The sequence below is a fragment of the Zymoseptoria tritici genome, chromosome 2, assembly GCF_000219625.1.
Source record: "Zymoseptoria tritici IPO323 chromosome 2, whole genome shotgun sequence".
NCBI classification, from domain to species: Eukaryota; Fungi; Ascomycota; class Dothideomycetes; order Mycosphaerellales; family Mycosphaerellaceae; genus Zymoseptoria; species Zymoseptoria tritici.
This window is the reverse complement of record NC_018217.1, coordinates 2046767-2074718: the sequence shown is the minus strand read 5'-3', so window position 1 is coordinate 2074718 and position 27952 is coordinate 2046767. Positions and strand designations below refer to the sequence as shown.

Below are 27952 nucleotides of genomic sequence, written 5' to 3'. Positions count from 1 at the left end.
ACCACATCACTCAACGACATGATCCGCTGAGCCCACGCTGCAGGCCATGTCTCTTGTGTTGAGAGCGCGTCGATGAGTTTGGCCAGGCAGCGCATTTGCCACTGGGTCCTGCTTGTCATGGCATAATATCAGACATTCGGCGATGCAAGATCCTGCCTTGGCTCTTCCCCAAGGCCGAAGGATGCGAGAGTGAGGCTTCAAAATCTGTCAGTCGTAGGATCGACGACTCTAGATCCCGTCTTTCCAATGCGCGGTGGGCACCCAATGTCCCGACACTCCGCATGACCCGGTGGTGAACGATCCTGCTTTGGCGCACCGTGAGCACATTCCAGCCATGGAGTTGTAGACCTCGGCCGCGAAATCTTCAAATTCCCTTGCTTTTCGCACGAGAGATCCATGGTGGCCACAAACAGGTCTCCGCTCGATATTCCCCACGTTCTTGAGCTTTTCTAGTACAGTGCGGATCGAGAGGGAGCTAAATGTTGGCGGCCAATGTGTTTCCAGTTTGATCGCCTTCTCGAATGCAGGCATGAATGTGATGCTCTTGTGCTGGTAGGGACCACATACAAGGCAGCTGACGAGGGCCAAGCTAGGGATATGCTCACCAATCCTCACTCTGGTCGCATTGCGCTGCTCTTCAAGCTTCACTTGGCAATTGTCAGTGTGGAATGGTCATGCAAGACTTGATCGGTTGCCCTTACACAGAATATTCAACTCGAGTGAAAGAGCGGATTCTCCGCTGCCTGGTCTTGTGGTGAGAACGGAAGAGTACGGACCAACAAAGTCGACCACAAGGCGTTTCGTGAAGAAGTAAAAGTAAGAATCCTTCTCAAAGTGAAGAGCCGCTATCGCCAGATCAAAGCAGTCACGGAGACCTGCACTGTCCGAATTAACGTCAAGATATGCTCCGGCCGCAATATGCGAATTCTTGAAATGAGCGAAGACGGTGTCGACTTGCAGAAAGATCGCTTCGATGCAGTCATACTTGTCAGCGACCGCGCCCAGCCCTATCAAGCGCTTTAGTGTCCCGTTGTCGCAGAGATCGTCCTGAAGCCAGCTCTTGCAGTGATGAAGGAGCTGCATCAGACACTCCATGGCATGCCAGTTGTCTTCCGGGCAATGTAGTTCTTGTGGATGTAGCGCACTGCGCGGAACCTGTCCTTCGGCGAGATGTGGGCCAAGCATGGCCTTGAAGACCGGCGAGGTATGTTTGAGGATGATCGAGGACACCCGGAGCTTTCCGAGCTCCTCCGCATCTGCGCAAACGAGGAGAGTGTCGCCCTCCTCGACAATGACCGTGTCTTTCGGCGGTGAGGTTGTCGTCTGTGTATCTTCTGATCGCTTCGCCGGTACGGGTTCATCGTGTGGGTCTGCCATGCTGGCAGGTGGTGTGACGACGTACGCTGAGGTGGAGTCGATGTTTGCAGTTGAATGAAAGAAAGAAGACGAGCTCAAGTGTGGAAGTGAAGTGACTGAAGAGTTTGCCCGGGACCGTCCGTACCCGTGACAACCTTGGATCTGACAAACAAAATGATGAAGCAGAACCGAAGTGACGAGATGGAAAGGAACGTAATTCGAGACCTTGTGTTTCACTTACAGACTTTTGCTATGCAGCGCCGAGCCAGACAGTGTGTCTCCAGACTGATGGCATATCCCATCAACCTGAGCAAGCTTTAGACAGTGACGGCGACTTCGAATATCGCACTTGTGCTGTACCAACAGCTTCGCCGATCGTTAGTCGGTTGTATCCTCCTTCTCAGAGCTCATCTTTCCATCCCGGAACTGGGTGCCAATGCTCATCCGTCCGGCATGGCCCAGCATTGTAGGACCCGTCGTTCTTGACGCACGTGAGACACATGCCGGCCATCTGCTCGTTCACCCTATCCGCAAAGTCTTCGAAGACCTGAGCAGTATGCATGACGTCCTCAGGTAAAGATGCCATGATTGCGGGTCGGTGCTGGCACAAGGCCGTTGGGCCCAAATTAACATCGCCAGCTTTCTGAATTCTGTCGAGGATGGACCGCACCGTGTTGGAGCTGAAGCTTGGCGGCCACTCGGTGGTGAGGTCGATCGCTTTTCTGAATGAGTCCAAGAATGTAGTAGATCGAAGTACCTTTCGGCAGCCGTGTACAGCGCAAGTGAACATATTCATCGCTGGGATTGTCTCGCTCACGTGCAGCATTGCCTTGTTACGTTGGTCCTCGAGCTTCACTAGTAGACGTTAGACTTTAGCTGGTCTTTGATAATACGGAATTTCAAGGAACTCACGCAGAAAGATAGCCCCAAGTACATCTCGTGTCTCGACCGAATCGCTAAGGAGCAATTCCGAATAAGGTGCGTTGTAGTCCAGAACCAGACGCTTTGTGAAGATGTAGAAGTAGGCGTCGTGACCCATCAAATAAGCCGCTGTCGCCAGGTCGTACAAGACCGTCATAGGTGAGTTGTCCGTGATTTGGCGGCTGGAGAATCGGGCGAAAACAGCCTGAACTTGCAAGGAGATGGCGTCCATGCATCCGTACTTGTCGGCCAGCGAAGTCGCAATAGCGAGATTTCGAACTCCCTTTGGGCTGGGTAGATCTAGACCGGGGAAGCAGGGGCAGTTGTGAAGTAGCGCACACAGGAGACGCATACCGGAAGAAGCGTCATCCGGAAAGTCGATTTGTTGTGGCTGCGCGGCGCTTCGGGTGCCTTGGCCTTCTGCAAAATTGGGACCAAGCATAGCCTTGAAGACTGGAGAGGTGTGACTGAGCATCAAGGATGACACAAGGACTCTCCCCGAGTCTCTGCATTTGAGAAGAATGTCCCCTCCTGCGATAATGACCAAGTCCTTCGGTGGTGGATCCTCTCTCTCTTCCGGATTCGTATCTGGTGCGCCTGACGTGCTTGTGAGCGGCGTAGCGATCGGCGCAGAGACTGGAGCGATGTCCTGAAAGTCGTTCGCCGATACGGATGCGTCCGGTGGGTCGGCCATGCTGGTGGGTGGCACGGTATTCGGCGCCAAGACGGAGATCAATGGAGATGGAGATGGTGATGGAGAAGAAGAAAGATGAATTGAAAGTCAGAAGGAAGTAAAGTGACGCTGAGAAAATTTGCACGGGACCGTCCGTGGCAAACACAAACGGGGCATGATGAAATAGAAGCATGAGACTTGCATATGAGCATCTCGTTTCACGTGCAAACTTTCGCTGCCATACATGCCTCCCTCCCCCCTCCCCCCTCGTCGTTACCACAGCAGTATTGCAGGCAATGGAGATCTTCTTCTCGCCGGAATGGACCCGGGCTCTTCCGATAAAGAAAGAACGGTGAAACTGATATGCATGAGAAGAACTGTGTTTCACTTACTGCCTCTCGCCGATACGGCCGCCTTCCTCTCCAGTACCACAGTCTGTTCGAAGCTCGGAGAGCATCGCCGGCCGTCTTCGTCTCGACTCAACAGAACCCCTTGATCAAAGTTCGCACTCATTACTCTTGTGGAACGTGGCATGACCAACCTCTTTGCACACTCCCGTCTTGTAGCAGCCTTTCTTGACGCAGTCGATACACATCCCGCCCAAGCTTTCATAAGCTTTTGTTGCGAAGCTTTTTAATTGGTATGCATGCTTGGTGACAGTTGGTGACCGATTGCCGTGTCTGCAAGCCAACGTGCCCACCTCCACGGGGCCGGCAGATTTGATTCCGCGGAGAACCTGTCCGACTGACTCACCGTGTGGGCCGAAGGTTGGTGGCCAAGGAAACTCGAGGTCGAGTTCGTCACGGAGAAGTGTTAAGAACGTGTCGCTTATGATCTCTTCCCTACACCCGGGAAGGGGGCACCCGGCTTTGGCCATGTCACGAACTTCTTCGCTGACAGACAAAATGGCCGCAGTACGCTGGGTCTCAAGCTCGACTGGGACTGCATTAGCTTCGGGTGATCATGCAACAGCATCAGGTCTCGACTCACGTATGAAGCGAAAGCCTAGGACATCACCAATGCCTGGTACATAGCGCTCGTGGATGTTGTGGAATAGCTTTGTCTGCTCGAGAACGAGTCGTTTGGTGAAGACGTAGAAATGTTTTGACTTCTTAAGAAGGTACGCGGCGACTGCGAGGCAGTAGAGCCTGTTGCGATCGGTCGGCCTTAAGCCTGATGCATTTTATAGCACGCCATCGACCTGGAGTGACAGTGCTTCAATGCACTGATACTTGTCCGCCAGGATGGCCATATCAGTGAAACACTCAAGGGCCTCGCGCTTCGGTATCTCTCCGTCGACGCAACTCGCGCAGTTATGCAGGAGCTGAAGCATCAACCGCATGCCAGCCCAATCATCCTCCGGACATTCGACCTCCAGCGGCAGAGTTTTCGACTGCCCTTCCTTGAAATGCGGCCCCAGCATAGCCTTGAAGACCGGCGATACTCTTTTTATGGTGGCAGAGGACACCAGGAATTTTCCACCTGACTTGTCGCAGCAGTCGATGAGTAAGTCTCCATCGTCGATTATCTTTTCGTCTGGTAGGCTCTCTGTGGGGATGTCCGGCTCGGTATCCATGGCTTCGGTCGCCATGACTGGGTTGATGGTGGTTGTGGGGACAGTCTCGGTGGAGAGATGGAGACGGGAGGAAGTAAAGCGACTGAGCTTGCGCGGGAGCGTCCGTGACAAACGGCGTGAGGCAGGAACGTCACGAGCGAAATTCAATCCGACGCTTCCCTTCAGCTGCCGAGTTCTGAGCCATTCACGTCCACCATGTGCTACTATGATGCATGTTCCCCGGAGAGACATTCCCAGTGCCGAAAGAGCGAATCGATTACAGCTCTCTCCAAGCCGAACGCTGAACCACCAGGCTCCAAGATTTTCTATACTGCGATGCCTGTGCGCCGGAGTGGACCAACGTTGACCATGTTCTGAAAGCTACCGTCAAGTGTGAAGTGATCGATGCTCACTGGAAGCTTTCGTGGTATCATGTTCAACTTACAACAAAAATGCCGAATGCTGTGCGATCTCTGCACCGTAGCATCACAGCGATCCGCCTTGCGGAAGCCTCGTCGTCTCGCCTTCTTCGTCCGACACTCGCACGCCGAACACCCCTCTTCCTCATCTTACACCGCCACTGCCACCTCCACCATTCACTGTAGCGCCAGGATGGGAAGTAGGACCTGCAGCTGAAGCACCACCATTGGTAGGAGCGGCAGCACCAGCAGTAGTATCACCACCGCCACCGGCACCTCCATTCGTACTCGCACCCGCGCCTCCGCTTCCACCATTTCCCGGCCCAGCCGCCTTCGCCGCCTCCTCAATCCTCTCATCCGGCTTCCAAAAATGCGTAAACACTCCAAACCGATCCTCCTCCACCAGTCTCCCCTCCTCCTCTCTATCCTGCGGTAACGTCTTCATCAATCCCTGTCCTGGCCTCGGGTAGTTCCTCGGATGCACATCCGGACCGTAGTAGGATTCTGTGGGTGGGTCGGGAGCGCGGACGCCGTTCGGTCTGGGAGGAGGATGGTAGGAATATGGTGGTAGTCGTTTCGGGCTCGGAGGTTTCGGTGGGACGCCGTTTGTGGGTGGTGCGGTAGGGTTGGCGGTGGACGTGGGATGCAGGATGCGAGCGGCGAAGTCGGGTGCGAAGACAGGAAGGGTGGGTTGGAGTGTCGTCGCTTTGGTGAGGAGGGTGACCAATAACCCCGAAGGAAGACTGGAGAAGTATTGTTGTCGCTGTCATCACTCATTAGCACACCACTCATCCACCCCATCACATCAACAAAACTCACCTGCTCAGCACCCACCCCTTCCACAGCCACGAACCCACTGATCTCTCCCTCCGGCACCGGTACCTCCCTCTCAACCTCACACCTCCGACAAAACCATTCCTTATCCACCACATCTATCACACTCTGATCGATCGCCGGCTGATGACAATATCGATGATACGGCGAATTGCACCCGTCGCAGAAAACAATCATATTGCTGGTAGGACTAGTACCTCGCAAGCAGACTTTGCACACGGCGGACTCAGGGTTACGGCGGGTGAAGACGCGTTTGCGTTTCGTGGCGGGCGCCATGGGCGAGGCAGGTGGTGGAGGCACGAAGGACGTGGGCTTTTGCACGGAGCGTCCGGATTTGGTCATTGTGGCAATGGGTGTGACTTCGTCGCTGGAGATAGAGGACGCCGAGTCGGAGTCTTCGTCGTCGTCGTCACGCTTGCGTTTGTTGGAACGGGCGGAGCCTTTACCTTTTCCGCGTGGGCGGCCGCCGCCTCGTCCTCGGCCGCGGGCTTTGCCTGGGGTGGGAGTTTGTGTACTGCCATCAGGTGTGCCGCCGTTGGATAGGAGCCCACTTCCTGCGAGTCCTCCTCCTTTGCCTTTGCCTCTTGGTCTTCCACCACCTCTACCTCTTCCTACGCCCATCCCTCCTCTCGTCGGTGTTGCGAAGTCGCCATTCTGCTCGCCTTGTGCATTGTGAGAAACACCATTCACAGTCTCCGCACTTGGTCCGTCATCTTGCGTGGCTCCGACGGTACTCTGACCCTCCCCTTCGTCCGTCAATGGCGCGTCCGACAGCACCGAGCTCGAGCGATTAGCTGTGTTGCTGGGTGTCGGTTCCTTGTCGGCTGTGTTTCCACGTGCCACGATGATGTTATCCTCCATTGGCTGCGAAAGGCCGGCCGCCGTTGAACTCGAATTCGTGTCAGCCGTTGCGCGTTATTGAGACATCATGGATGTGACGGCGCGGTGATATATATCGTTCCGGCAATGGCGATAGTGAAAGTGAGGTCCGATGGAGCTTGGACTTGAAGCTTTGCGGATCGACGGGCCGGAGCTGGCACCGGGAGGAAGTTGCGCAGGCTCGATTATCACATGCAAGCGGATGGGAACGGCGACGAAATGACAACGAGGCATTTCTACCAGTAGCCATTGATGGCGAGTTCAGAGTCACCATCTTTCTCTGCCGTCGTACACATTAAGTACAATTTGGGTATCACAATTCTTCCAAGATCCAACTCTACACTTCCTAGCAGCATTCACCATACAACCTATATTCCCGTAGAATTCAATCCCCAGGTCCTCACTGGAGTTTCTTCTCTTCCTCTTCCTCCACCTCCTTCACAGCTTCAGCGCGATCAACCCAACCGTCTCCTCTCAACATACCCATGCCCTTCCGGATCACCTTTCCTTGCACCGCGCCCGGATTCTTCTCATAGACAAAATCAACCAGCGCCAGACTGGCCACAAACACAAGCACGTCTCCATTCTTGACGCCCCTCCACCAGCCGTGCTTCTTTCCCACCTTCCACAAACTGTCCACGCTCATTCGCAAACTGTACATGAAGTTGTCCCGCTCTCTATGCCTTGCCACGAAAGCCCACATCCCTCCCAGGAATCCACCGAGGAACCAGCGTTGTGTCGGGAGTGTGGTTCGAGGAAGAAAGGTGTGGAATAGACAAATCGAGCCCCAGGATGTACCGATCGAACCGGCGACGAATATAGACATGGCGAGAATGCGCTTGCTGACGCGGTTGAGGAAGGGCGCGGGAGCCGCGATGAGAGATTTGTACCCCAGGAGAGCGAAGGCGCCGTAGAATAGTGTGAAGAATTTGGCGATGGCTGGAAATGCTGTGATCCAGTATTTGAGGTATGTGCGGGCGCAGGAGGGATCGTGAGGGTGGAGGATGGCGCAGGAGGTGTGCTTAGTACCTGGGTGGGCGGGAGCGGTGATTGGAGCGAGACGTTGAACGGCGATTGAGCCAGGCAGAGTCTGTTTGTTGTTTGGGAAGAGGATTGGCGAGACGAACGGTGGCCATTTGAGCTTGCTGATTTCAGCGAGGCCGTCGACGATGTCGAAGGTGTGTGGCCAGGGTTTGTTGGAAGGATAGTTGGCGGGTCGGATTTGGATGTATTCGGGACTGCGCTTGAGGATGAAGGCGCCGAAGGCTTCGGGAAAGCAGTCTCGATCGAAGACGAAGGCGTGGAGGAGTTGCCCGCAGGTGAAGGGGACGAGCATCCAGCTTCCGAACCACCACGGACGGGACTCGCTGTCTTTGCCCCAGATGTAGCCATTCTCGGCGAGTGCGTTGTAGCCGTACTCGAGACTGCGTGAAAGGGCGTAGATGGCGATGGTCACTCGCATTTGGTCGGAGGGTGAGAGGCCGAGGAGGAATCCAGCGAGAGATGCGCCTAGAGCAGGTGTGTATTTTGATGTGAGGGCCTTGGTGATGCCGGGATTCCGTCTTCGGAATGGCGCAGCATTGTCTTCTTGCAGTGAGGTACGTATTCGCAAGAAGAAACGATGCAACAGTCTGTGGAAGAGCAGGATCGAAGAGAATGACAGCGCAACCCTGGCATTCTTATATCGTGGTGGACCGACTGCTGCCGCATTCACAGTCTTTGCAGCTCCACCTCTTCGCTTCGCAATAGCTCCTGTTACGACTTCGATTCCCTTCAACACGGAGTACAACCCAACAAAGACCCGCAGTGCCGCTCGTACGGCAGCTGTATTGTAATCTCCTCCCTCCGAACTGCTCGCCGTAATCTTCTCATATCGTGGTGGACTCGGTGTTTTCTTCTGGACTTTTGCCGGCGCGCGAGAGATGAGGTATGCGTGGAGGAGCTCGTACTCTCTTGGAGAAATGGTATATCGTAATGCGGTTCGTGTGATGGGATCGATCCGACCGCCTTTGGAGATGTTGCTGATGTTTGAGCTGCTTGAGCGCCGTGATGAGGACGACATTGTTTCGGTGTTTGTGTTCTCGTGCTACCGGACGAGGTGCCACATCTGACCAGCAGCGTTATGGCAATCGAGAGTCAGCGGACGCGACTCGGTGTTTTGGTGCTTCGCGAAAAAGACGTTGGTTCACCGTTGCGAACTGTTATTCCCAGCTCGATTCACGATGGATGACCCTGGCTTGTGAATGTGATTGCGGAGGCTGGGATGATCGACACGACTGGACCGAGGCGTTTTTGATGCCAAGACAAGTCCGGCTTCTACGAAGTACTTGTCAGCTTGCTCGTGGCTCCTGCATGCAAGTTGCATATGCGAAGCACGAGTGATCTGAAGGAGGCCGCCCCGCGAGCATTCGACATATAACGGATCGGGTCTCACCTGTTGACCAAACGCGTTCAAGATTGGAACATCGATGGCGAACTATTGCCGCGACAAGATCAGCCACAAGGCATGAAAGAGCATCCGCCCTTCAAGCCAGGTGACAAAGACTGCGCCGATGGAAGACCTTGGAGTACCACCTGCAGTCATGGTCTGATCGAAGCACGCTCACTGGTCTGCCCGCGGAATTGTTGATTAATACGACCTGCTGACGATGTGAAATGCTCACAACAAGAGGAGACTGGTCCAACATTTGCTACGCAGACGAGTATCGAATCCATTTCGTAAGGTCGCCATCCACGCAAGAACGCCGACATCCATAACAATAGTCGCTCAATCGCCGCAATCTAATACACCCGAACGCCACCATATCCCGACCACTGATCCTCACCCATCAAAGAAGAGGATCCTCGTATACCTGGTACTCCGTGACCTGGCCCGTCAGACGCTTCCAACCCATGTTCTTCGCGATGTTCTTGAACACCAAGGTCGACATATATTGCTGATCGTCCTCGACCTTGGAGCTGGGTTTCTCATCTCGAAATTTGTCGTTCGGGGCTTTGATGCGCTGCTCAGAGATCCATGGTTTTCGGGATATCCTTCCTCGTTTCAATGGCTCGAGATCTGGTTGGAAACATCAGCTGGATTCATCTGCTTGCAGTGCATTGTTCTGACTGACGTTTTACTAGAGCGACGGGTTCAAGCGAGACGCTGTGGTCGGCCATGACGTACACTAAAATGCATTGGGAGTGCTGCATAGCGTATAGCTCTTCGTCGAAGTCAACGATTTCGACGGAGCGAGAGTGGTTTACGACAATGTCAATGGGAGGCCTCCATGGACAACACATGTAGGAAAAGGAATTCTTCCTCACATATATGAGGCGCGCGCGGGTACCATGGGGCCGAGGGAAGATCGAAATGGCCGAAGCCGCCCGGTAAGCTCGCAGGGGTTATGAATCAGTGTGGCAAGCGGCCGCCCACATATCTTCGCGAAACGGATCACGAGCCCTCACAGTCACGCAAGACTTGGTAAGCGAGGAAGCTGTCAGATTGTCGGCACACGATATCAAGATCCTCAAGACCAACTTGCAAGCGGCTTGGACCCCTCAGCGACAGGGCGGATGATTAGCCTGCGAAAGAGGCGTTTTCCAGCGTGCAGCCCTGGCCGAACAATTCAGGACGTTGGCAGCGTTCGGAAACGACGTTTCTCCGGTACTGAAACTAGACTTCACGCTTCGTAAGTCGTTCCTAACGATATCACGCGCTATTCCAGAGCGTTGTCGTTGTTTTGCATTTGCGGCTGTTGCTGTTGTCCCACACCGGCTCCGCGAAAGACAGCTTGACAAGTGGAGGTCGCGTGTGATCTTCCTGCACCTCGCGTGCGATCCCTGGCATGGAAGTCCCGCATCTGAGCACTGCTCGCTTGCAGCTAAGATGCGGATGACGCTCCGATATGATATTCGCGTGGGTGTGGACATTCGCCGCCTTCCTCTGCTCAGTGCTCGAGCTCAGTTATGTCGCAGACATCGCGCCATACCGATCTGGCTGTCTGCAAAGGTCTCAAAAGTCGGTAAATCGCCAACAGATGGCCTGGCCAACGTGCCTATCAAGTGAGGTCAACGTAGGTCTGAACGATGGACACGTGGCGAGAACTGATTAGCTGACCGAGTTTGTCCGGCATGAGGCTAGCTGCGGCATGGTCATTGCGACGCTGCGACGGAAGGATCGAAGGATCGAAGAACACAACCCGTTTCGAGCGGAACGGCCAGGCTGAGCCATCAGGCTGAGCCCCAGACAATTTAGCGAAGGCTGCCACACCCCACTACATCTTATCACGAGCTCCGCAGTAAGCAGCAGGAGTACACGCGCTTGCTCACAGACATTCACTAGGACACTGGCCAGTATCGCGATGGATCGCCATTCATATAAACATCGGGATACTGGCCGACCTGCACCTCGGCGAGCATACACGGCCGACAATGCCCGTTTCGGCCACAAGTTGGAGGCTTAGAATCATCCAAAAATGTAGCAGCTCGCGAACGCATGTTTCGTACCGATAATGCATAGGCAAGCGAAATTAATCTGGCGAGTCCACGGCTGCGACTCTGTCGCAGCAGTTCGTTGCATGGAGCTGCAGCACTCTCATAAATCGTTGCACAGGCCACGCTAGATCAGAGCGGAGCGCGATTGGACCTTTCAATCTCTGGTATGGCGTCAAATCACACCCAGCAACGCGAGTCTCCTACGCTTTCAAACACCAGCAGAACTCAAGTATGGCCGGAATGGGAGAGCTCACGCAACTCAGATTCAAACGCCGATAGTCCGTGGTCCCGCAAGATCATATTATCTCTAGGTGAGTAGCCACAACCACGGTAGCACGGTTTTATTACTTCAAGGGGAGTGCTGATGCGGAAACGTAGATGGAGGCGGTGTCCGCGGATATGCATCTTTGTATCTTCTCAAGAAGATCATGGAGCAAGTGCGACACATTGAGATGGCGACGCTGAGCTTCGACATGCATCGAGCCCAAGAACCCGGATTCCAAGATGGCGAGGCACCTCGAGCTTGTAGCGCTGCCTATAGCTGGAACCTAGATGAGCGAGGGAAGAATGCCATTCCGGAAGAGTGGAGGATGTCTTTTCTGCCTCATCACTATATTGACTACTTTGTGGGCACCAGTACCGGAGGGGAGGTATCTCGCAGTATCCTGAAGCTAATCTCAACTGACGTGTCGTAGATTGAGCGCCATAATGCTTGGTCGCTTGCAGATGGACGTTACACAGGCCATGAAGAACTACAACGACGTCGGCAGCACGGTATTCCAGAAAGGCCGGACTTACACACGATTTGGTGTGATTCGACCTCGCTTCAGCTCGAAGTTGATGGACGCGGCGCTTCAGCGGGCCACTCAGCAGGATGTCGTTCAGCGGATCCAACCCCGGGAGACCAACAATGAAATCGAGGATACAGATGTCAAGGCTCGAGCGGACAAAGTGCTCATGAGGACCGAGAGCTCCGACGTAGCGCGCACGTAAGTCACGATATTGCCTTCTCCTGTGCAAGGGCTGACGAAATGTTCAGTGTCGTCGTGGCCCACGGTGGGTTCAAAGTCAAGAAGGAATTTCTGTTCCGTAGCTACGACCACGCACCCCCAGAGACCAGATCTGGTCGGAACGATAGAGCAAGCCGACACAGCAATCCTGGACCAGCATCTAATGCACCACTTTGGGTAGCGGGTCGCGCGACCAGTGCTGCACCAGGCTACTTCTCAGAGATCAAATACGGCGGTGATGTGTACGAAGACGGCGCAATGGCAAAGTGGAACAATCCCGTCGAACTTGCCCTGAAGGAGGTCGAACAGATGCACTGGCGGCATCAGCCCAAACTCATTATTTCGATTGGTACAGGTCAGAAGTCCGACCGCGGACACACCACAGGGCTGTTCCACAGAGTCATCCCGCACGAGATTTCCAACCTCTCTGCCGCTGTCAAGACTCTCAAGAAGAATCAACTGAACTCCCACGTGCAGCACCAGGAATTTGAGTCTCGCCTAGAGCAGAGAAACGGCGACCTCGAGATTCGGTATATTCGATTCGACGCACCGCTGGGGCTCGATCACGAGCTCGGCAACATCAAGTTGGGTGAGTGGAGAGGATCAGATGGCTCCGAGACCAAGCATCGCATGGAGAACATCATCGATCAATATCTTGAACTCGACCACGAAGCAGCAGAAAGCCTTAGGGAGTGTGCAAAGACACTTGTCGACACTCGGACCAAGCGAGCAAGGACCGAACGCTGGGAACGCAAGGCTTTGCATCTGATATACTGCTGCAGCGAGAAAATCCTGGGTACAGACCGACCTTGCCGGGCACCACCTTTCAAGTCTCGCGGCGAGCTACGGCGCCATGCCGTGTCGGATCATGGCTTTGCTTGGAAGGTGCCGTGTAAATGGCCCAACAATACGCACGCGGCGCAGTGGACGTGCTTTTCGGATCATTGTGGAGAATTGAAAGTCTCCGGGTTCGACAGCCAAGAGGAGTTCGAGGGTCATCTTCGAGAGGTTCATCAACATGCGCGACCGAAAGTGATGACCATCGATGCTGTTGAGAGCTGGCTGAGTGCTTGTCGTTCGCTAAAAGAGCCCGCGAGGGCAAAGACTACTACTGGATTGAACGGTCGATGACGAGCTTTCATTGTGTCTCTGGTGGGAGGATGGTCTTCTTGGCTCAGCGTTGGTTGTCACTGAAGAGGCGAGCCCGTGGCGACGTATTAGAGTGGCTGCTGCAAAGCTTCCCGATCATCAAGCGAGTGGTCGGAGTGGTATTCGAGGGAAGTGTCCAGGAGCGCCGCCTCTGTGACCGTGCGTGCGCCGTCGCAAGTAATGTTTATTGCATGCTCAAACGCAACTCGCGGCCTCTCGCTGACAGTCTGGCGCCACAATGGCCTCTCGCTTGTCCACCCGTCGCACGCGTGACAGCAGTGTGCATAGTACATGCACACCGGAGCTCCCCAGGCACACCTGCAGGAGCTCATCGCTTCCTATAGCCACAGCGATTGACTCCGCCATGCAGAACATCGTTTTCAAGATGCATCGTCGCCCGCCGAAGGCCTCAAAAGCGTGGAGATGTTTTCATGATTCAACTAAGAGACTTCTTCAACTAATCGTCCTGGTGTCATGGAACGACTGCAGCATCGAACGCTACTTCAAGCCGCTCAAGAAGGCCGCTTCGCTGCGCAGGACTCCGAACTCCACATCTTTCACTCGGACACGGTAAGCATCCTTAGCTTCTCGAGTACACTCTGAACTGATCTTGAGCCTTCAGGATCTCAAGAGCTCGCACGAGGAAGTGCATCAGTCCGCATGCGAGGAGAAAGATCATCTCCCTCCGACATTCACGTCAGGGCTGAACGGCTGCAACGGTCCTGGTAGCCGGCTTCGTCTACTCCTCCAACGAAGCCGACCGCCACATACCAGCGGTAAACCCGATTCCCTTCCTTTCGCCTCCGCCGCCTCCCTGAACACCATCTTCGAGACTCTCAACCTCCCCGGATCGTACCTCCAAATCGCCGACGGCTTCCTCTCCACAGCTCAAGCCCACATCACCAATGATGCCAAGCGCGACGCAATAGCCTTTCAACTAATCGTCTACTGCACAATGAAACAAGGCGACTGGTCCCTCGCCCTCTCCCACCGCGCTTCAACCATGGATACCGCAGTCTTCTGCAGTCTCGATCAAAAGCTGAATGGCCAACACCTCGTAGACGACCTCCAATCCCTCCAGCAATACTCTTTCCACCCGATGGTGATTCCCTGTATCATGTTCGAAACCGTCTTGAACATGGGGATCGAAAGGCGGAATTCGATCAAAAGCCGGCTTCAGACTCTCGAACATACTATGACGCAGATGAGTAGAGAGGCCACATCGGAATCCCTTGTGGATGTTGGGTCCGAGTCTGATCAGCAAGACTCTTGGATTCAACTCTCTGACCTCCTCGCGAGCTGTCGTCGGGATCAGGTGAGTCGGAAAGGGAGGTATGAATTCTGGAAAAGCTACCACGCTGCGATACAGCTGGGCTTGAAGTATACTCACGAGATCCTCCTCTCCGCTGCGGTGCCGAACGATGCCCAATCGGAAGTCCACGCGGAACTTCGGCAGTGGGTGGATTTGACGTGGCAGAAGCTCAATAGTCTCATGGCGAGGGATAAGGATCATATCAATCGGGTGGAGAATGTGTCGACGCTGGTGAGTGGGATCAGCATCTTCTGAGAACAGCGCTCACTCACCCACATGTGAAGCTGTATAGTCTGGTCCAACAACGGGACATCCGATTACAGTCCAGTATTGCAAAGGCAACGCAGAGGGATAGTCGGGATATGAAGTTCATCGCGGTATTGGGGTCGGTGTTTTTGCCGGCGAGCTTGGTCGCGGTAAGCGACCTGTTGAATATGAAGTCCAGTTGAGATTGCTGACGCGGTGACTTCAGACGATCTTGAATGTGCCGGAGTTCCAATTCTTGCCGGGTGCGAGGCTTTTTGCGGCGTACATCGGTATTACTGTGCCTTTGGTTGCATTTATTGTTCTCCTCTGCATGACGAGAGAACGTTGGTCGGGAAAAGGATGGAGAGCATGGCGACGACGACGTGCTGTAGGCCCTACATCCGCGCATACCAAAAGCTGAGCACACGGGTGTCTGAGTCTCGAGCCTAAAGTATCCCCAACGAGGGAAAGACTCCGGAAGGGGTCTTTCTAGGGACGGTACATGCAACTTTTCTTCCAGGCGAACGGAACGCTCGACCTACGGCGCGCTACCTCGAGCTTGTAGTCTATCCGGCATGCTTTCGAATTTCGTGTTCTCGGCAGACAAAATTTGGAAAGATCGACGAATCCGCGTCAAGATCGGAGGTTCGCAAACTAGAGTTGGGCGGACGTGGCACTTCTCGGTTTGAATTTGCGGGCCTTGTTCTAACGTCTACGTCTCAAGATCAGCGATAGACGAGCTCTCGATCTTAGACCGCCGTGCATGAGAAGACGTCGTCAACGTCGATGGGAATGTCTCGAAGAAGGACTCGATTTCTGCAGACGAACGGTACTTGAGGTAAGGCGATGAGAGATCTTCTAGACGATCGTGCTCGGAGAGTACTTGGCGAATTGACATATCGACGCAAGGCCAGGAAACAGAGCCAATCGAAAGTCAATTGCGCGAGCCATTGGGTGATCGAAGGTAGAGAACACAGCCAAGTCATCGTCCGTATTCCCACGGGTGAAATGACCTTTGGGAATGGTGCGAGGAACAATCACGCTCATTGTTCTACGTTCTGTGCTTGTGTAGTTCGTATGAGGTCGTACTTGAGATGGGTATTGTCGGGAGGACCACAAGGCGATACAGTGGCTCAGCCGTGCCCGCTTCTTTCCTGGAGCCACAGAGGGCACAGAGGATTCGGTTCTGCAGGATGGTCCGCGTTATGCAGGTCAGCGGCGAGGTGGTGTGCAGATTATGGATCTGTTTGGAATGGAGTGTGACTGGGATGAAACGAGACGGTGAGAGACGATCAGTATCGAAAGCGGCGAGGAGAAGGGTGCATCGAGTGGCACGGTATGTGATAGGTTTGCCATAGTTGCCACAATGGAGTACCTGACAATGGCGAGTTCCCCTGAAGTCCCAAGAGCCCACTTGAATCCCGGCGACGTTACTCCCACCTGCATGGGCAAACAGCGGCGTTGTATCCAATATACGGGTAGCAACGTGGTGAATCTCCGCAGTGGAGAGCAGAACGTGCGGTCGGTATAGACCTCCTTGCTTCAACATCCCGAGACCTGGCGGAGCCCATCAACTCGGCGCTGGCTTACGGGCGGCATCCCGTACACCGAAGTCAGGTCTCGCAAAGGTGCCTTGGTGCTCATCGTGGCGGATTCGTGCGAGTCGAAGTAAGGCACAGGAGTGCACCGGAAAGAGGGCATTGGACACGTGAGGTGAGAACGATGCCACTGTCAGCGTCTCACCATCCTTGAGCACTGCTTGGCGGAGTCTTGATGAGGGAGCAATCCGCAGGGTTACATCCAATGGACGCCAATACTCCTTGATGCTGTGTCTCCCCACGCACGCGGAACGACTCCACTCTTCGTGTCAATCTGCAGCCATCCATGTGTCTCGTGTGCAACCTCCCGCTGTGTGCGCCTGTCGGTGTGACAACATAGGAGGAGGAGAATGGTCACTTTTCTTGTCTCCTCCGTCAACGATCATCAATGCAAATTGACTTTGGATCCAACCACACGCGTGAGGTGGAGTTGTAACATTGTCGGTTCCGACGGCCCTGACCAGAAATAGGTGCCACACGTGTAGGACTCACCAATCACAGAGCAGGATCGGCTTCCCCGGCATCCCTGCTGGTCTCGTCCTCCGCCTGCATGTGCGCTTTGCGGTGCGATATTGAAGGATGGGAGCGGAGAGAGATAGCTGAGTGTGAGTGCGAGTGCGAGAGAGTGCAGCTGCTGGAAGATTGCCATGCACGACATCTCCGTGTGTGTGTGTGTGTGTCGCTATATCCCACCACTGATTCCTCCTCCTCCTCCGCCATCCTCTCCACGATGCGACTTTGATCAGCCCACCGCCAGCAAACACCGAGAGTCACGCGACTGCGAGAACCACCTTGACCGCGAATCCCTACCGAAACCCCTACCCTTGACGAGCACGCCCGCGCCAGCATGTCAGACTCGTCCGTCACCAAGACTGCTGCTTCGCCCGACGTCTCGAGCAGCTCTCGTCCTGGTTCCTCCATCGGTCACGAACATGAAGTCCAACCACCGCCCACGGGCTGGATGTACAAGAGTCGCAAGATTGGTCCCGTCACACTCCCATACTATGCCTCTCCACGAGCACAACTGCTGCTGGTCGCATTCGTTTGCTTCCTCTGTCCGGGTGAGAAGGAAGAATGGCAAACACCACAGCCCAATGCAGACAACTAACACCACATCTCAGGTATGTTCAATGCCGTGAACGGCCTCGGAGGCGGCGGACAACTCGACCCGAAACCCAGCAACGATTCCAACACCGCTCTCTATTCCACCTTCACCGTCGTCGGTTTCTTCGCTGGAACGATCACCAACACGATCGGAATCCGATGGGCCATGTCGTTTGGAGGAATTGGATACTCGGTCTATGTTTCTGCATACCTTGCATACAACTACACACAAAATTATGCATACATCACATTTGCTGGAGCACTACTTGGTGTCTGTGCTGGCATTCTGTGGTCTGCACAGGGTGCGATTATGATGTCGTATCCGCTGGAGTCCGAGAAGGGAAGGTTCATATCGTGGTTTTGGATGATCTTCAATCTCGGAGGTGTTATCGGCAGTCTGGTATGAGTGGTCCCATTCTCGTCGACACTGTACCTCCCTAACACTTCCTGCAGGTCCCTCTCGGCGCCAACATCAACACCACGTCCGACAGCTCCGTCTCCAACGGCACCTACATCGGCTTCCTCGTCCTGACCTTCTCCGGCGGCCTCCTCGCCTGGACCCTCGTCGACGCCAAAAAAGTCGTCCGCTCCGACGGCAGCCGCGTAATCCTCATGAAAAACCCCACCTGGAAAACCGAACTTATCGGCCTCTGGACCACCCTCCGCGCCGAACCCTACATCGTCTTCCTCTTCCCCATGTTCTTCGCCTCCAACTGGTTCTACACCTATCAATTCAACGGCGTCAACCTCGCCCAATTCAACACCCGCACCCGCGCGCTGAACTCCACTCTCTACTGGACGGCTCAAATCTTCGGCGCCCTCGTCTACGGCTACTTCCTCGATCTCAAATCTTTCCGTCGTACTGTCCGCGCCAAAGCCGCTTGGGTGTCCCTCTTCGCCCTCACCATGATCGTCTGGGGCGGCGGCTACGCTTTTCAAACAACGTACACCCGCGCCTCCAACGCCAGTCTCGACTGGGAGGATCGCGCGTACATCGGCCCCATGTTCCTGTACATCTTCTACGGCTTCTACGACGCCGCGTGGCAGACGGCGGTATACTGGTTCATGGGCGCCATCACCAACAACGGCCGCACGCTCGCCAACTACGCCGGTTTCTACAAGGGCATTCAATCCGCCGGCGCGGCGGTCATGTGGGCGGTCGACGGGCAGAAAGCCCCGTACATGAATATGTTTGCGAGTTGTTGGGCGTTGTTGTGCGGGAGTTTGATTCTGGCGTTGCCGGTGATGATTTGGAGGATCAAGGATACGGTGCCGATTGAGGTGGATTTGAAGGGGACGGATGAGAGGGTGGAGGATGTACTGGGTGCGCCGCCGGTGGGGGCGAGTGAGAAGCATGGGGTTGTTACTGGTGTTTGAAGGGTTCGAGGGGGGATGGGTTTGAAGGCAGGGGTGGTGCCGATAGCAAGCATGAGGCGGGACAGTCAGAACCGCGAAGTCCCGTCACGGCTGCAGCGATATGGAACAAAGAGGGAGAGATAGAGACCGCAGTGGTGGAAGTTCTACGTTTGAGCGATATTTTTGTTGGCAATACTTACGATTTGATGAGGATGAATGAAACGAACCGCATGAATCAACAGCATCGATTCCACAAGCGTCCCCTAGTCCAAACATCTCCCAAAAGTTGACGTTGGTGAGAGCGGAATTCTTGCATGCGTCTTCTTCTCTTGGCAGGAGGACAGGAGCTCGAGCGATGGACGAGCACGGCAGGCGGCAGTTCGGGTCGACGTACCACTAAAGGTATCGCTGTACCCCAGGCCCGATAAGAACAGGCAGAGACCCAGGTGTCAAATGCCGCATACTAAAGGGGAGGTGTGATGAGTGGGCGGTCTTGTGGGCTCGGGATTTGGGTGTGGGTGCGGGTAGTTCTATGGCCATCGTACAACATCAGAGCGCACTGGACGGGTCGCCGCTGGTCGGCGTGCTGGGAGGCGTACTTGGCAGGCGGAGGGCGCACATGTTCATGGCAGGATTCGTTCTCTTCCTCGTCATCGGGCGAGCGACCCTGAGTCGCTCGGAACGGAGGTCTTATCCGTTCAATGCGCTCAAGACGCTGTGTACAGTCGACAAGTTGCCGTCGAAGTCCCTCCCTCTGGTTTCTGAAACTTGACATCCACTCCCCACGGTCTTGTGACTCGAAAAGAAACAAGAAGAAGATTACATAGTCACGCCACTTACCGGCCATGCTTCTCCCTCTCTACCTCCTCCCTGTCCTCCTCACCCTTACCTCAGCCCGCCAAACCCGCTGCGTCTGCCAAATACCCGAAGGTTCCGACGACTGCAGAGTCGACATCGACACTACGCTGGATGATGTGGATTGCGGCGAGCACTGGGTCAAAAATGCTTGCTCCGGCTCCACTGCTCCGTTCGTGGGCGTCAAGTGTCGCATTTCGAAGGGCTTGCTATCGAGTACTGTGATGAGAATCATCATAGCGATTGTCCAAAGGCAGACGAGGGAGGGGGCTTGTCCACCTCGGAAGAAAGTGGAGTGAAAGTGGTTTGGAAGAGGAAGGTGAGTGCGTGTCGGTGCCTTGTCGTGCCGACGAATGGCTGCAGCTGATATGTGACATGGTGCTCACCCGAAGGAGGAGGAGCAGTGTGATGGGACGCTCGAGGGGTTGCTTTCCAGGAAGCCCAATGTGCATGTCCGCACCGCATTGAAGTCTTCTCGGGAGATGGCGTGAGATGATCAGTGCGACAAATTTTAGAGGGCCAGCGAATCGAGTCGAATGTCTTCGGATGTAAGGCTTGAGATGGGTCGACCACTCCATTCGTATCGATGTTCGCCGCTGGTGGATGGAGAAAGGATCCATCTAGCCTTAAAGGTCGACAGGCAACTCGTACCGCAATTTGAAAGGACTTTTTTCCAAGGATGGAGAAATTTTGATAACGAGACGTGTCCTTCTTTCACCTCACCGTCTGCCCGCCGAAGGAAGGCGTCGATGACACTCCCTGCTTGCGCGGAGGAAGCCTGCGAATGAACGGCCTGCGTGGGTCCTCGGTGTGTCTTGCTTTCGACAGCGAGCGTTTCGCTGGAGTCGTGGTCCTTTTCTTCAGCATGCCGCAGAATCGAGGTTTCGACGCTGCACGCGCGACTTGCGCATGGCCATGAGCTTGGGGCGCGCAGCTTGAATACCGGCCGATTCTGTCCATCTTGACCATCCAATCTCCGTCCGCGACCTTGTTGCCGGACAGGCTGTTTGCCTGCTCGGAGGAAGAAGAGAGCCGCAGCCGGCCGCGTAATATTGGAGCTTATGTCAGCAGTCTCGTAGGTTCGCTGTCAAAACTCTCCATCTTCAAGGCTGTCTTGTCGGTCTCCAGCTCATGCTGAGTCGGCAAAGCCTTCGACCTTCGCAAACTGGACATGAGCTTTGCGAATTGCTATAGTCACTGCCACGCTGTTGTCGGCATGTTGCAAAGAGGCGTCAAAGCCATGGATTCGGTGAATGCAACGCTTCGTATGGGAGGCGAGTCTGGCCGAGTCTTCGGAGTCGAGGCCTTGCAAGGATTCCAGGTTGTTGCGACAGATCTTTCTTCCTAGAAGGCATGTACCTTGTCCGTAGCATCGAGAATGATGTGAATTTCCGCTCTCGTCTGCGTATACGACGTGTCTCGGAGTCTCTCATACCCATGTCCATCATGTCCATCAACTACCGCTCCGGGCAATTGATGAGCCCTGCAATGCAATCATGCGGAGGACGGGCGTCCGCATCGAATGGGATGAATGCAACCTCACCAAGTCACCGTCGCATGTCAGACCACGCAATCTCACGCAATGTCGGAACTCCCGCGCGATCCATGCCATGCTTGATGCTTGTTCGGAATGATCTCGATTCTCGATGAATGAGGCTCAAAGTTGGGCCCGTAGCTTGGGGGTGAGAAGCTAAAGATTTTGAGGCGGAGCCGCTGGCCGTTCGATTCTCGGCTGAAAGCCAGACGCGACCCTAACGTTACTTCAGATCGAGAGAGCGAGTTCGCTGTTGTCACCTTCGGTCGACTCGTTTGCCTTCTTTCCAGCAACCTCAACTTCACTTTCGTGCACTCGAGGACTGGTCGGGTCTCAATCTTGACGACCAAGCGAGATCTTCTGGCAGCTCTGGGCTCGAGGGCCGCCGCATCAGTGTCGAAGTGGATGTAACATAGCAGCCGAGACGACCACCACTCCACCTCACTTACAACGCTACTCCACCCCCGACACCGATCCTTGAACCGGGTTGTGCTCGCATAGTACATATCCAAGACCGCCACTGCATTTCGCCGTGGTCCGCTACACTCTACGCCGCATTCCCAGACCACAGCCTCGCATTGCAAGCTACCACACCTGCAATTTCCATTCTTGGATCTCAAACACCACCTCAGCAAGGCTGTCACCACGACCAACCTGTACGAACAGTCCTCACGCCATGCCTCTCGCCCCTCAGTCGCTACCGTCATAACAACCCGAATGCCAGATTCATTCCATTGTTCCTCCTGGTCCTCTCGATGTCTTGATACATGCCATTGCTTCAAGAGCCTTACCGAAACCTCACTTCAACCACACCTCACTCGGCGCATGCTGTCCTGGCCTTGCTCGCTAAAACCGTTCTTCGATCCCTCGCATCCTCGCGATCTACTCCCTCTCTCCAACGGCACCCACACATGCCGTCCGTTTGTATATGTCTTGGCCGCTTCTGCATCTGCTTCCTTTTCGACCTCCTCGCGGACTCCAGATTGGGCAAAGCTATGAGTGTACTCGTCCAGTCCGCTCTCCGCTCCATACATCCATCCTCACAGACCACAATCGTGGAAACGTCCTCGCCTTCGAAGCAATCACATATCCAGCATGTCGTGGAAGAGCAATCATCAATAGGAAAGAGCATGGACGAATATCTGCACAACGTGCGGAGCCAATTCGAGGCTCCGCTACATATTGATCGACTGCTGGAGATTTCAAAACAGCTACAACAAGAATGTAGAGATCGATTGCAGGCTTCGGACATCTCCATGCTTCCCTCATATCAGCGGAGTCTTCCTACAGGAGAGGAACGGGGAGACTTTCTCGCATTGGATGTCGGTGGTTCGACGTTCAGAATAGCTCTCATCAGATTGGCTGGAAAGACGAAAGCAGAGCACAGCTCTACTTGCTCTGCCACACACACCCCAGACACACCATGTCGCTCCGACAGTCTTCAGATCCGCCGGATACGAACGTTCACTATTGATGAGACGGTACGGCGTCTCCGTGGCGAAGCATTCTTTGACTGGATGGCCGATCGCATTGGCGATATGCTTCATGAGTACAACCATATCCGGGGCACCTCCAATGCTCATCTCCCAATGGGTCTTGCTTGGTCCTTTCCAATCGAGCAGACCTCTCCTCATTCCGGCCGGCTACTCGCAATGGGTAAAGGCTTCCTCGCAACGCACGGCGTCGAGAACCAAGATCTTTCCTCCCTCATCATGCGATCTTGCCGCGCGAAGAAGCTCAACGTCGAAATGCGTGCAATCGTCAACGACTCTGCCGCAACACTCCTCGCACAATCATACCGCGATTCTTCAGTCCGTATGTCGCTCATCCTCGGAACAGGCACAAACGCAGCTGTCTATCTCCCGGTATCCTCCCTTCATCCGTCTAAATTCGGCGACCGCCCTGAATCCTGGTTCTCAGACACTACCCATGTCCTCGTCAACACCGAGCTTTCCATGCTCGGTAAACGCTCATTACCACGAACACACTGGGACGACCAGCTCAATGCTTCACATCCTTTGCCGGACTTCCAACCACTAGAATACCTCATCACAGGCCGCTATCTTGCAGAGATCTTTCGTCTTGTTCTCCTCGAGGCGGAGGGGTCAATAGTGGACTTCTTCTCGCTACCTCCTGCCTGGCGGACGACACCCTACTCAGTCGACGCCTCACTTCTTGCGATCTTCGAAGCAGACACAACGCCCACGCTATCCCTGTCCCGAGCCGCGATACTTCCTCACTACCCGCCCGACTCAAAAACCCAAATATTGGCACCCGATCTGTCCTTTCTCCGTTCCATCGCACAATCCATCACCTGCCGGGCATCGACATATCTTGCGACTGCCCTGCACGCTCTTTGGGTTGTGCGTTGTGAAGCTGAAGGCCTGAGACCTACTACGGACCAGAGTCGGGTCAGTGTGGCGTGTGCGGGCAGCATCGTTGAAAAGTACCCCGGATACAGGCAGCGGGCTCAGCGGGTATTGGACGAGCTCTGTGGAGTCGGCGAATGCGAGGAGGGCTACGTGAGATTGGGGTGTTCCGGGGAGAGCAGTGTCGTTGGGGCGGCTGTTGCTGTCGGGTGCCTAGATGCGGTGGAGTGAAGACGCCGTCTAATTCCGTGCACAGCGCACGGGACGAGTACATGAGCGACTGAACACAGCTACAGAGCGAGCTCTCAGACTTCGAGATTATTGAGACAGTTGTTGGAACAATTTGAGCGGGCTTGGAAATGCCATGTACATTGTTCAATGATTATTGAGCTACCGGACGGATATTAGATAGGTAGCAATGACGATCACGATTGACGATACATATGGTTTCCGTGTTTTCTGGGTTGAGCACCAGATGGTGGCACAGTATCGTGCACCCGCAAAGTTGTGCCTCCACACAAATGCATGCAATGACTTCTGGCAGAGTCTGCGGCGATTTTTGTCAACTTTCAATACCCTGGTCTGGACCACTCTCCATCGGATGCGACCTCAACCTGTCGACGGGATTACAGTTGCCTGCGACATTGACGCTGCTATCCGACGACCGATACTGCATCGGTTTCTCATCATTGCACAGGTCTGCAAGTATCGAAGGATATACCCCAGCCATTGACAGCTCGGACACATTCACTTCGGCCCGTTGATCGGACAGAACGCTGGCTAGCATTTACGCGACTCGCATCGGACAGCGTAGCTCAATCGAGACACACCTCGAAAGAGTGCTGGAACTGACTGCACGGACATTAAATCAGCCTGCAGCGGAACTTCGACAGCATCCATTGTCCTTCCCGAGGGTCCAAACAGTACTCGGTTCTCCGCATGTCGATAACCACCCAATAGTGCCAGCAGGATGGCCTCAACCAGCAGGGCCAACAACAATGGCGGTCCCAACGGGCTGGACCCGATCTGGGACGACATGGACAAGACTCTCGGCCAGCTCTTCATGATGGGCTTCGAAGGAACCACCGTCACGCCCCAAATCCGCAAACTCATCGTCGAACACCACCTCGGCAGCATCCTTCTCACGGCCAAAAACCTGCAGTCCGCCGAACAATGCACCGCCCTCGTCCTCGAACTCCAGAAGACCGCGTACGAAGCCGGTCATTCGGTCCCGCTACTCATCGGTCTGGACCAAGAAAATGGCGGCGTCAACTCCCTCTTCGACGAGATTTACATCCGACAGTATCCCTCTGCTATGGGTCTCGCGGCGACAGGCAGCAAGGAGATTGCGTATGAAGTCGCTAAGGCGACGGCGGAGGAGATTGCGGCGTGTGGGCTGAATTTGATGATGGGTCCATGTTTGGATGTGTTGACGAATGTGAGGAATCAGCCGTTGGGCGTGAGGACTACGGGGGATGATCCGCAGGAGGTGAGCGCGTATGGAATTGCGTTCATGAAGGGTTATCGGGATGCGGGCGTTAGTATGAGTGAGTATCATTGTGGGTCTGTGATGGTGGCTAGCGGCTGACAGGGCGATAGTGGGAAAGCATTTCCCTTCGTATGGGAGTCTAGAGTTCTTGGGTTCGGCGCTGGATGTACCGACTATCACTGAGAGCTTGGAGTCGCTCAGTCTGAATGCTCTGGTGCCGTTCCGCAATGCCATTAAGGAAGGTCTGGATGCTATGATGGTTGGTGGATGTGCCATGTCTTCAGCTGGACTGAATGTCATGCACGCTTGTCTGTCCGAGCAAGTCGTGAACGATCTGCTACGAGTCGACCTCAAATTTGACGGTGTGGTCATTTCAGACTGCCTTGAGATGGATGCTTTGAGCCACAATATCGGAGTTGGAGGAGGGACCGTCATGGCTATTAATGCTGGGTGTGACATCGTCCTGCTCTGTCGATCATACGCGCATCAACAGGAAGCTATTGAGGGCTTCAAGCTTGGGGTGGAGAATGCTATGATTTCGAAAGCCAGGTTAAGGCAGTCATTGCAGAGGGTGCTCGATATGAAGGCGAAGTGCACTTCGTGGGAGAAGGCACTCAATCCAGCTGGAATCCCTTTGCTATCGAGACTACAGCCCTCTCACACCACATTGTCGACAAAAGCGTACAACTCGTCGATCACCGTGGTGAGGGACAAGAACCGACTTCTCCCTCTTACCAACATTATGGAGCCCGAGGATGAGTTGCTCCTCTTGACTCCCCTCGTCAAGCCACTGGTCGCCTCAGCTGCATCGAGACAGCTGTCAGAGCAGGCGACAAACGGATCACCTGAACCAGCCGTGTGGGAGCGGAGTGCATCCGTCATGTCCGGCGAACGAGTCTTCCGCGAGCTAGGACGCTCTCTCGCACGCCAACGAAGCGGCCGCGTCCTGCACACGTCCTACACCGCCAATGGAGTTCGCCCTCAGCATGAAAATCTCATCAACCGGGCCAGCGCCATCATCATCGTCACCGCCGATGCCAATCGCAATCTATACCAACACGGCTTCACCAAGCACGTCTCCATGATCTGCAACATGCACTACACCTCCGGTGGCGAACGGCGCGAGAAACCCCTCATCGTCGTCTCCGTCTCCTCACCCTATGACTTCGCCATGGATCAGTCCATTGGCACCTACATCTGCACGTACGACTTCACTGAAACCGCCCTCATGTCCCTCGTCAAAGTCCTCTATGGCGACTTCGTCCCCGCCGGAACTCTCCCTGGCGCCCTCTCCCAATCCCACAAGATCTCCCAATCAAAGCAACACTGGCTCGTGGAGTCCTTCAACGAAGAACGCGACTCGACCGCCTTGGACGCCCTCATCACCGCCTGTAACGACGCTACCCCACCGGGCCTCCGCTCGCACCTCGCCTCCGCAACCAACAACTCTTTCCTCCTACACAACCCCTCCATCCTCGAAGCCCACTACGTCGTCCGCAACTCCTCCACCCACACCCTCTACGGCTTCTGCGCAACCTACCACTTTACCGCCACGGGAACAGGCGTCATCGCCGCTCTATTCGTCGACCCTTCCCGCCGCAAACTCTCCATCGGCCACTCCCTTCACTCCCGCGCGCTCCGTACTCTCCTCCAACGTGAAGGCGTCAAGCGCTTCCAACTTGGCTCCCGCTTGCCATCTCTCTACCTCGGCATCCCGACGGGTCAACACACCTCCGACCGCAAACGTCTCCGCTCGTGGTTCGCAGATCTGGGATGGAACACGGCCCTCTCTCGCTCCGTGTGCAGTATGGTCGCCCGCAATTTGAGCACGTGGTCGCCACCTGACGGCATGGCCAAGAGCTTGCAAAGTGCAAACGTCGACTTCGACCTCGTCTACGGCTGGGACTACGCCGGCCCGGTGCTGGACCACATCAAAACCAACAATCGCCAAGGTCTCGCGGAAGTGTACAAGCTCGCCCTCGCGGACCCGGCTGCGTGCGGTATCATTCGCGCCAAGAGGCCGGAGGATGGTGCCCTGGTCGGCACGGTGGTGCTGTACAATATGCAATCTACATTAGCGGAGTTTGTGCCCGCTTCAAGGGAGGTGGGAGATGGTGGGACGGTGGGAGGAATTAGTAGTCCGGTCATCAGTCCGAGTGTGGGTGAGTATTCGACGTTGTTGCAAGGATTGATTCTTTTGGGGATGAGGCAGGTCAAGGCGCAGGGTTGTGGGGCTTGTTTGTTGGATTATGTGAGTATTGAACCACCTCAAGAAAGACAGTCTGTGGATGAGGTGATCGCTAACGTGTTGGGTAGATGGATGGGGACGGGAATTTCGATGGATTGTCGGCGATGGGGTTTAGTGTTTTGCATGGATTTGAGGAGGTCAGTTGTGATGCGGCGACTTGGACTATGGTTCCTCCGACTTGAGGAAGCGTTCGTGGGACATGGCAAGCAGGGCTGGTCCTGTCTTGGGCGGACTTGTAGGAGATACTAGATATATGTACGGATATACGGAGGACTTGGTGCTGAGCTAAGGTACTTGGTATTGGCTGAAGGAGGAGGGAACCGCATGGATTTGCTCCAGACTTTGGTGCATGAGTTTTCTTTGTGATGTGGCCCACGCGCCTCTCCCTCATCGTCGACGTTGTTCCTCGAAACGACGGGAGTTAGACTTCTCTATCTGGACAATGCATCCGCACGTGCTCGTGGACATGGAAGAACCTAAGGTAAGGTAAGCTCTCCCCACAGTCCACACGCCAGGGTCTCGATCGGATCGGGATCTTCTTCATGACTCGTGTCGGGGAAGGCCGCTCA

General features: G+C 54.8%; 10 protein-coding genes across 10 annotated transcripts; 7 read left to right on the top strand and 3 right to left on the bottom strand.

Moving 5' to 3' along the window:
• Positions 1-128: 128 nt before the first annotated feature.
• Positions 129-6619, bottom strand: MYCGRDRAFT_90814 (uncharacterized protein; the record flags this gene model as incomplete). Its single annotated transcript, XM_003854927.1, has 14 exons — positions 129-195; positions 317-549; positions 616-647; positions 702-1403; positions 1598-1662; positions 1848-2211; positions 2269-2972; positions 3343-3441; positions 3492-3579; positions 3704-3901; positions 3968-4123; positions 4316-4691; positions 5079-5687; positions 5744-6619. 14 exons carry the CDS (start codon positions 6617-6619, stop codon positions 129-131), a joined length of 4569 nt encoding a protein of 1522 aa, XP_003854975.1.
• Positions 6620-7043: 424 nt separating this feature from the next.
• Positions 7044-8654, bottom strand: MYCGRDRAFT_12946 (uncharacterized protein; the record flags this gene model as incomplete). The annotated part of the gene is made up of 1 exon (XM_003854926.1): positions 7044-8654. A coding segment is annotated over one exon (1611 nt), but the record flags the coding sequence as incomplete, so codon positions are not given.
• Positions 8655-11821: 3167 nt separating this feature from the next.
• MYCGRDRAFT_90812 (uncharacterized protein) lies at positions 11822-13254 on the top strand (the record flags this gene model as incomplete). Its single annotated transcript, XM_003855463.1, has 2 exons — positions 11822-12102; positions 12153-13254. The coding sequence occupies 2 exons, from the start codon at positions 11822-11824 to the stop codon at positions 13252-13254; spliced, it is 1383 nt and encodes a 460-aa protein (XP_003855511.1).
• A 492-nt stretch (positions 13255-13746) lies between these two features.
• MYCGRDRAFT_90811 (uncharacterized protein) lies at positions 13747-15395 on the top strand (the record flags this gene model as incomplete). The annotated part of the gene is made up of 5 exons (XM_003855464.1): positions 13747-13842; positions 13895-14587; positions 14642-14815; positions 14869-15000; positions 15351-15395. The coding sequence occupies 5 exons, from the start codon at positions 13747-13749 to the stop codon at positions 15393-15395; spliced, it is 1140 nt and encodes a 379-aa protein (XP_003855512.1).
• A 462-nt stretch (positions 15396-15857) lies between these two features.
• On the top strand, positions 15858-16477 carry MYCGRDRAFT_103282 (uncharacterized protein; the record flags this gene model as incomplete). The annotated part of the gene is made up of 1 exon (XM_003855465.1): positions 15858-16477. One exon carries the CDS (start codon positions 15925-15927, stop codon positions 16186-16188), a length of 264 nt encoding a protein of 87 aa, XP_003855513.1.
• A 586-nt stretch (positions 16478-17063) lies between these two features.
• On the top strand, positions 17064-18909 carry MYCGRDRAFT_108101 (uncharacterized protein; the record flags this gene model as incomplete). Its single annotated transcript, XM_003855466.1, has 3 exons — positions 17064-17489; positions 17550-17932; positions 17986-18909. The coding sequence occupies 3 exons, from the start codon at positions 17276-17278 to the stop codon at positions 18907-18909; spliced, it is 1521 nt and encodes a 506-aa protein (XP_003855514.1).
• An 824-nt stretch (positions 18910-19733) lies between these two features.
• Positions 19734-20042, top strand: MYCGRDRAFT_90809 (uncharacterized protein; the record flags this gene model as incomplete). The annotated part of the gene is made up of 1 exon (XM_003855467.1): positions 19734-20042. The coding sequence occupies one exon, from the start codon at positions 19734-19736 to the stop codon at positions 20040-20042; it is 309 nt and encodes a 102-aa protein (XP_003855515.1).
• A 2038-nt stretch (positions 20043-22080) lies between these two features.
• MYCGRDRAFT_84656 (uncharacterized protein) lies at positions 22081-22311 on the bottom strand (the record flags this gene model as incomplete). Its single annotated transcript, XM_003854925.1, has 1 exon — positions 22081-22311. The coding sequence occupies one exon, from the start codon at positions 22309-22311 to the stop codon at positions 22081-22083; it is 231 nt and encodes a 76-aa protein (XP_003854973.1).
• Positions 22312-22401: 90 nt separating this feature from the next.
• Positions 22402-23853, top strand: HKX2 (uncharacterized protein; the record flags this gene model as incomplete). The annotated part of the gene is made up of 1 exon (XM_003855468.1): positions 22402-23853. A coding segment is annotated over one exon (1446 nt), but the record flags the coding sequence as incomplete, so codon positions are not given.
• Positions 23854-24661: 808 nt separating this feature from the next.
• MYCGRDRAFT_55380 (uncharacterized protein) lies at positions 24662-27654 on the top strand (the record flags this gene model as incomplete). Its single annotated transcript, XM_003855469.1, has 3 exons — positions 24662-25193; positions 25246-27386; positions 27452-27654. The coding sequence occupies 3 exons, from the start codon at positions 24683-24685 to the stop codon at positions 27563-27565; spliced, it is 2766 nt and encodes a 921-aa protein (XP_003855517.1).
• Between the last annotated feature and the right edge of the window lie 298 nt (positions 27655-27952).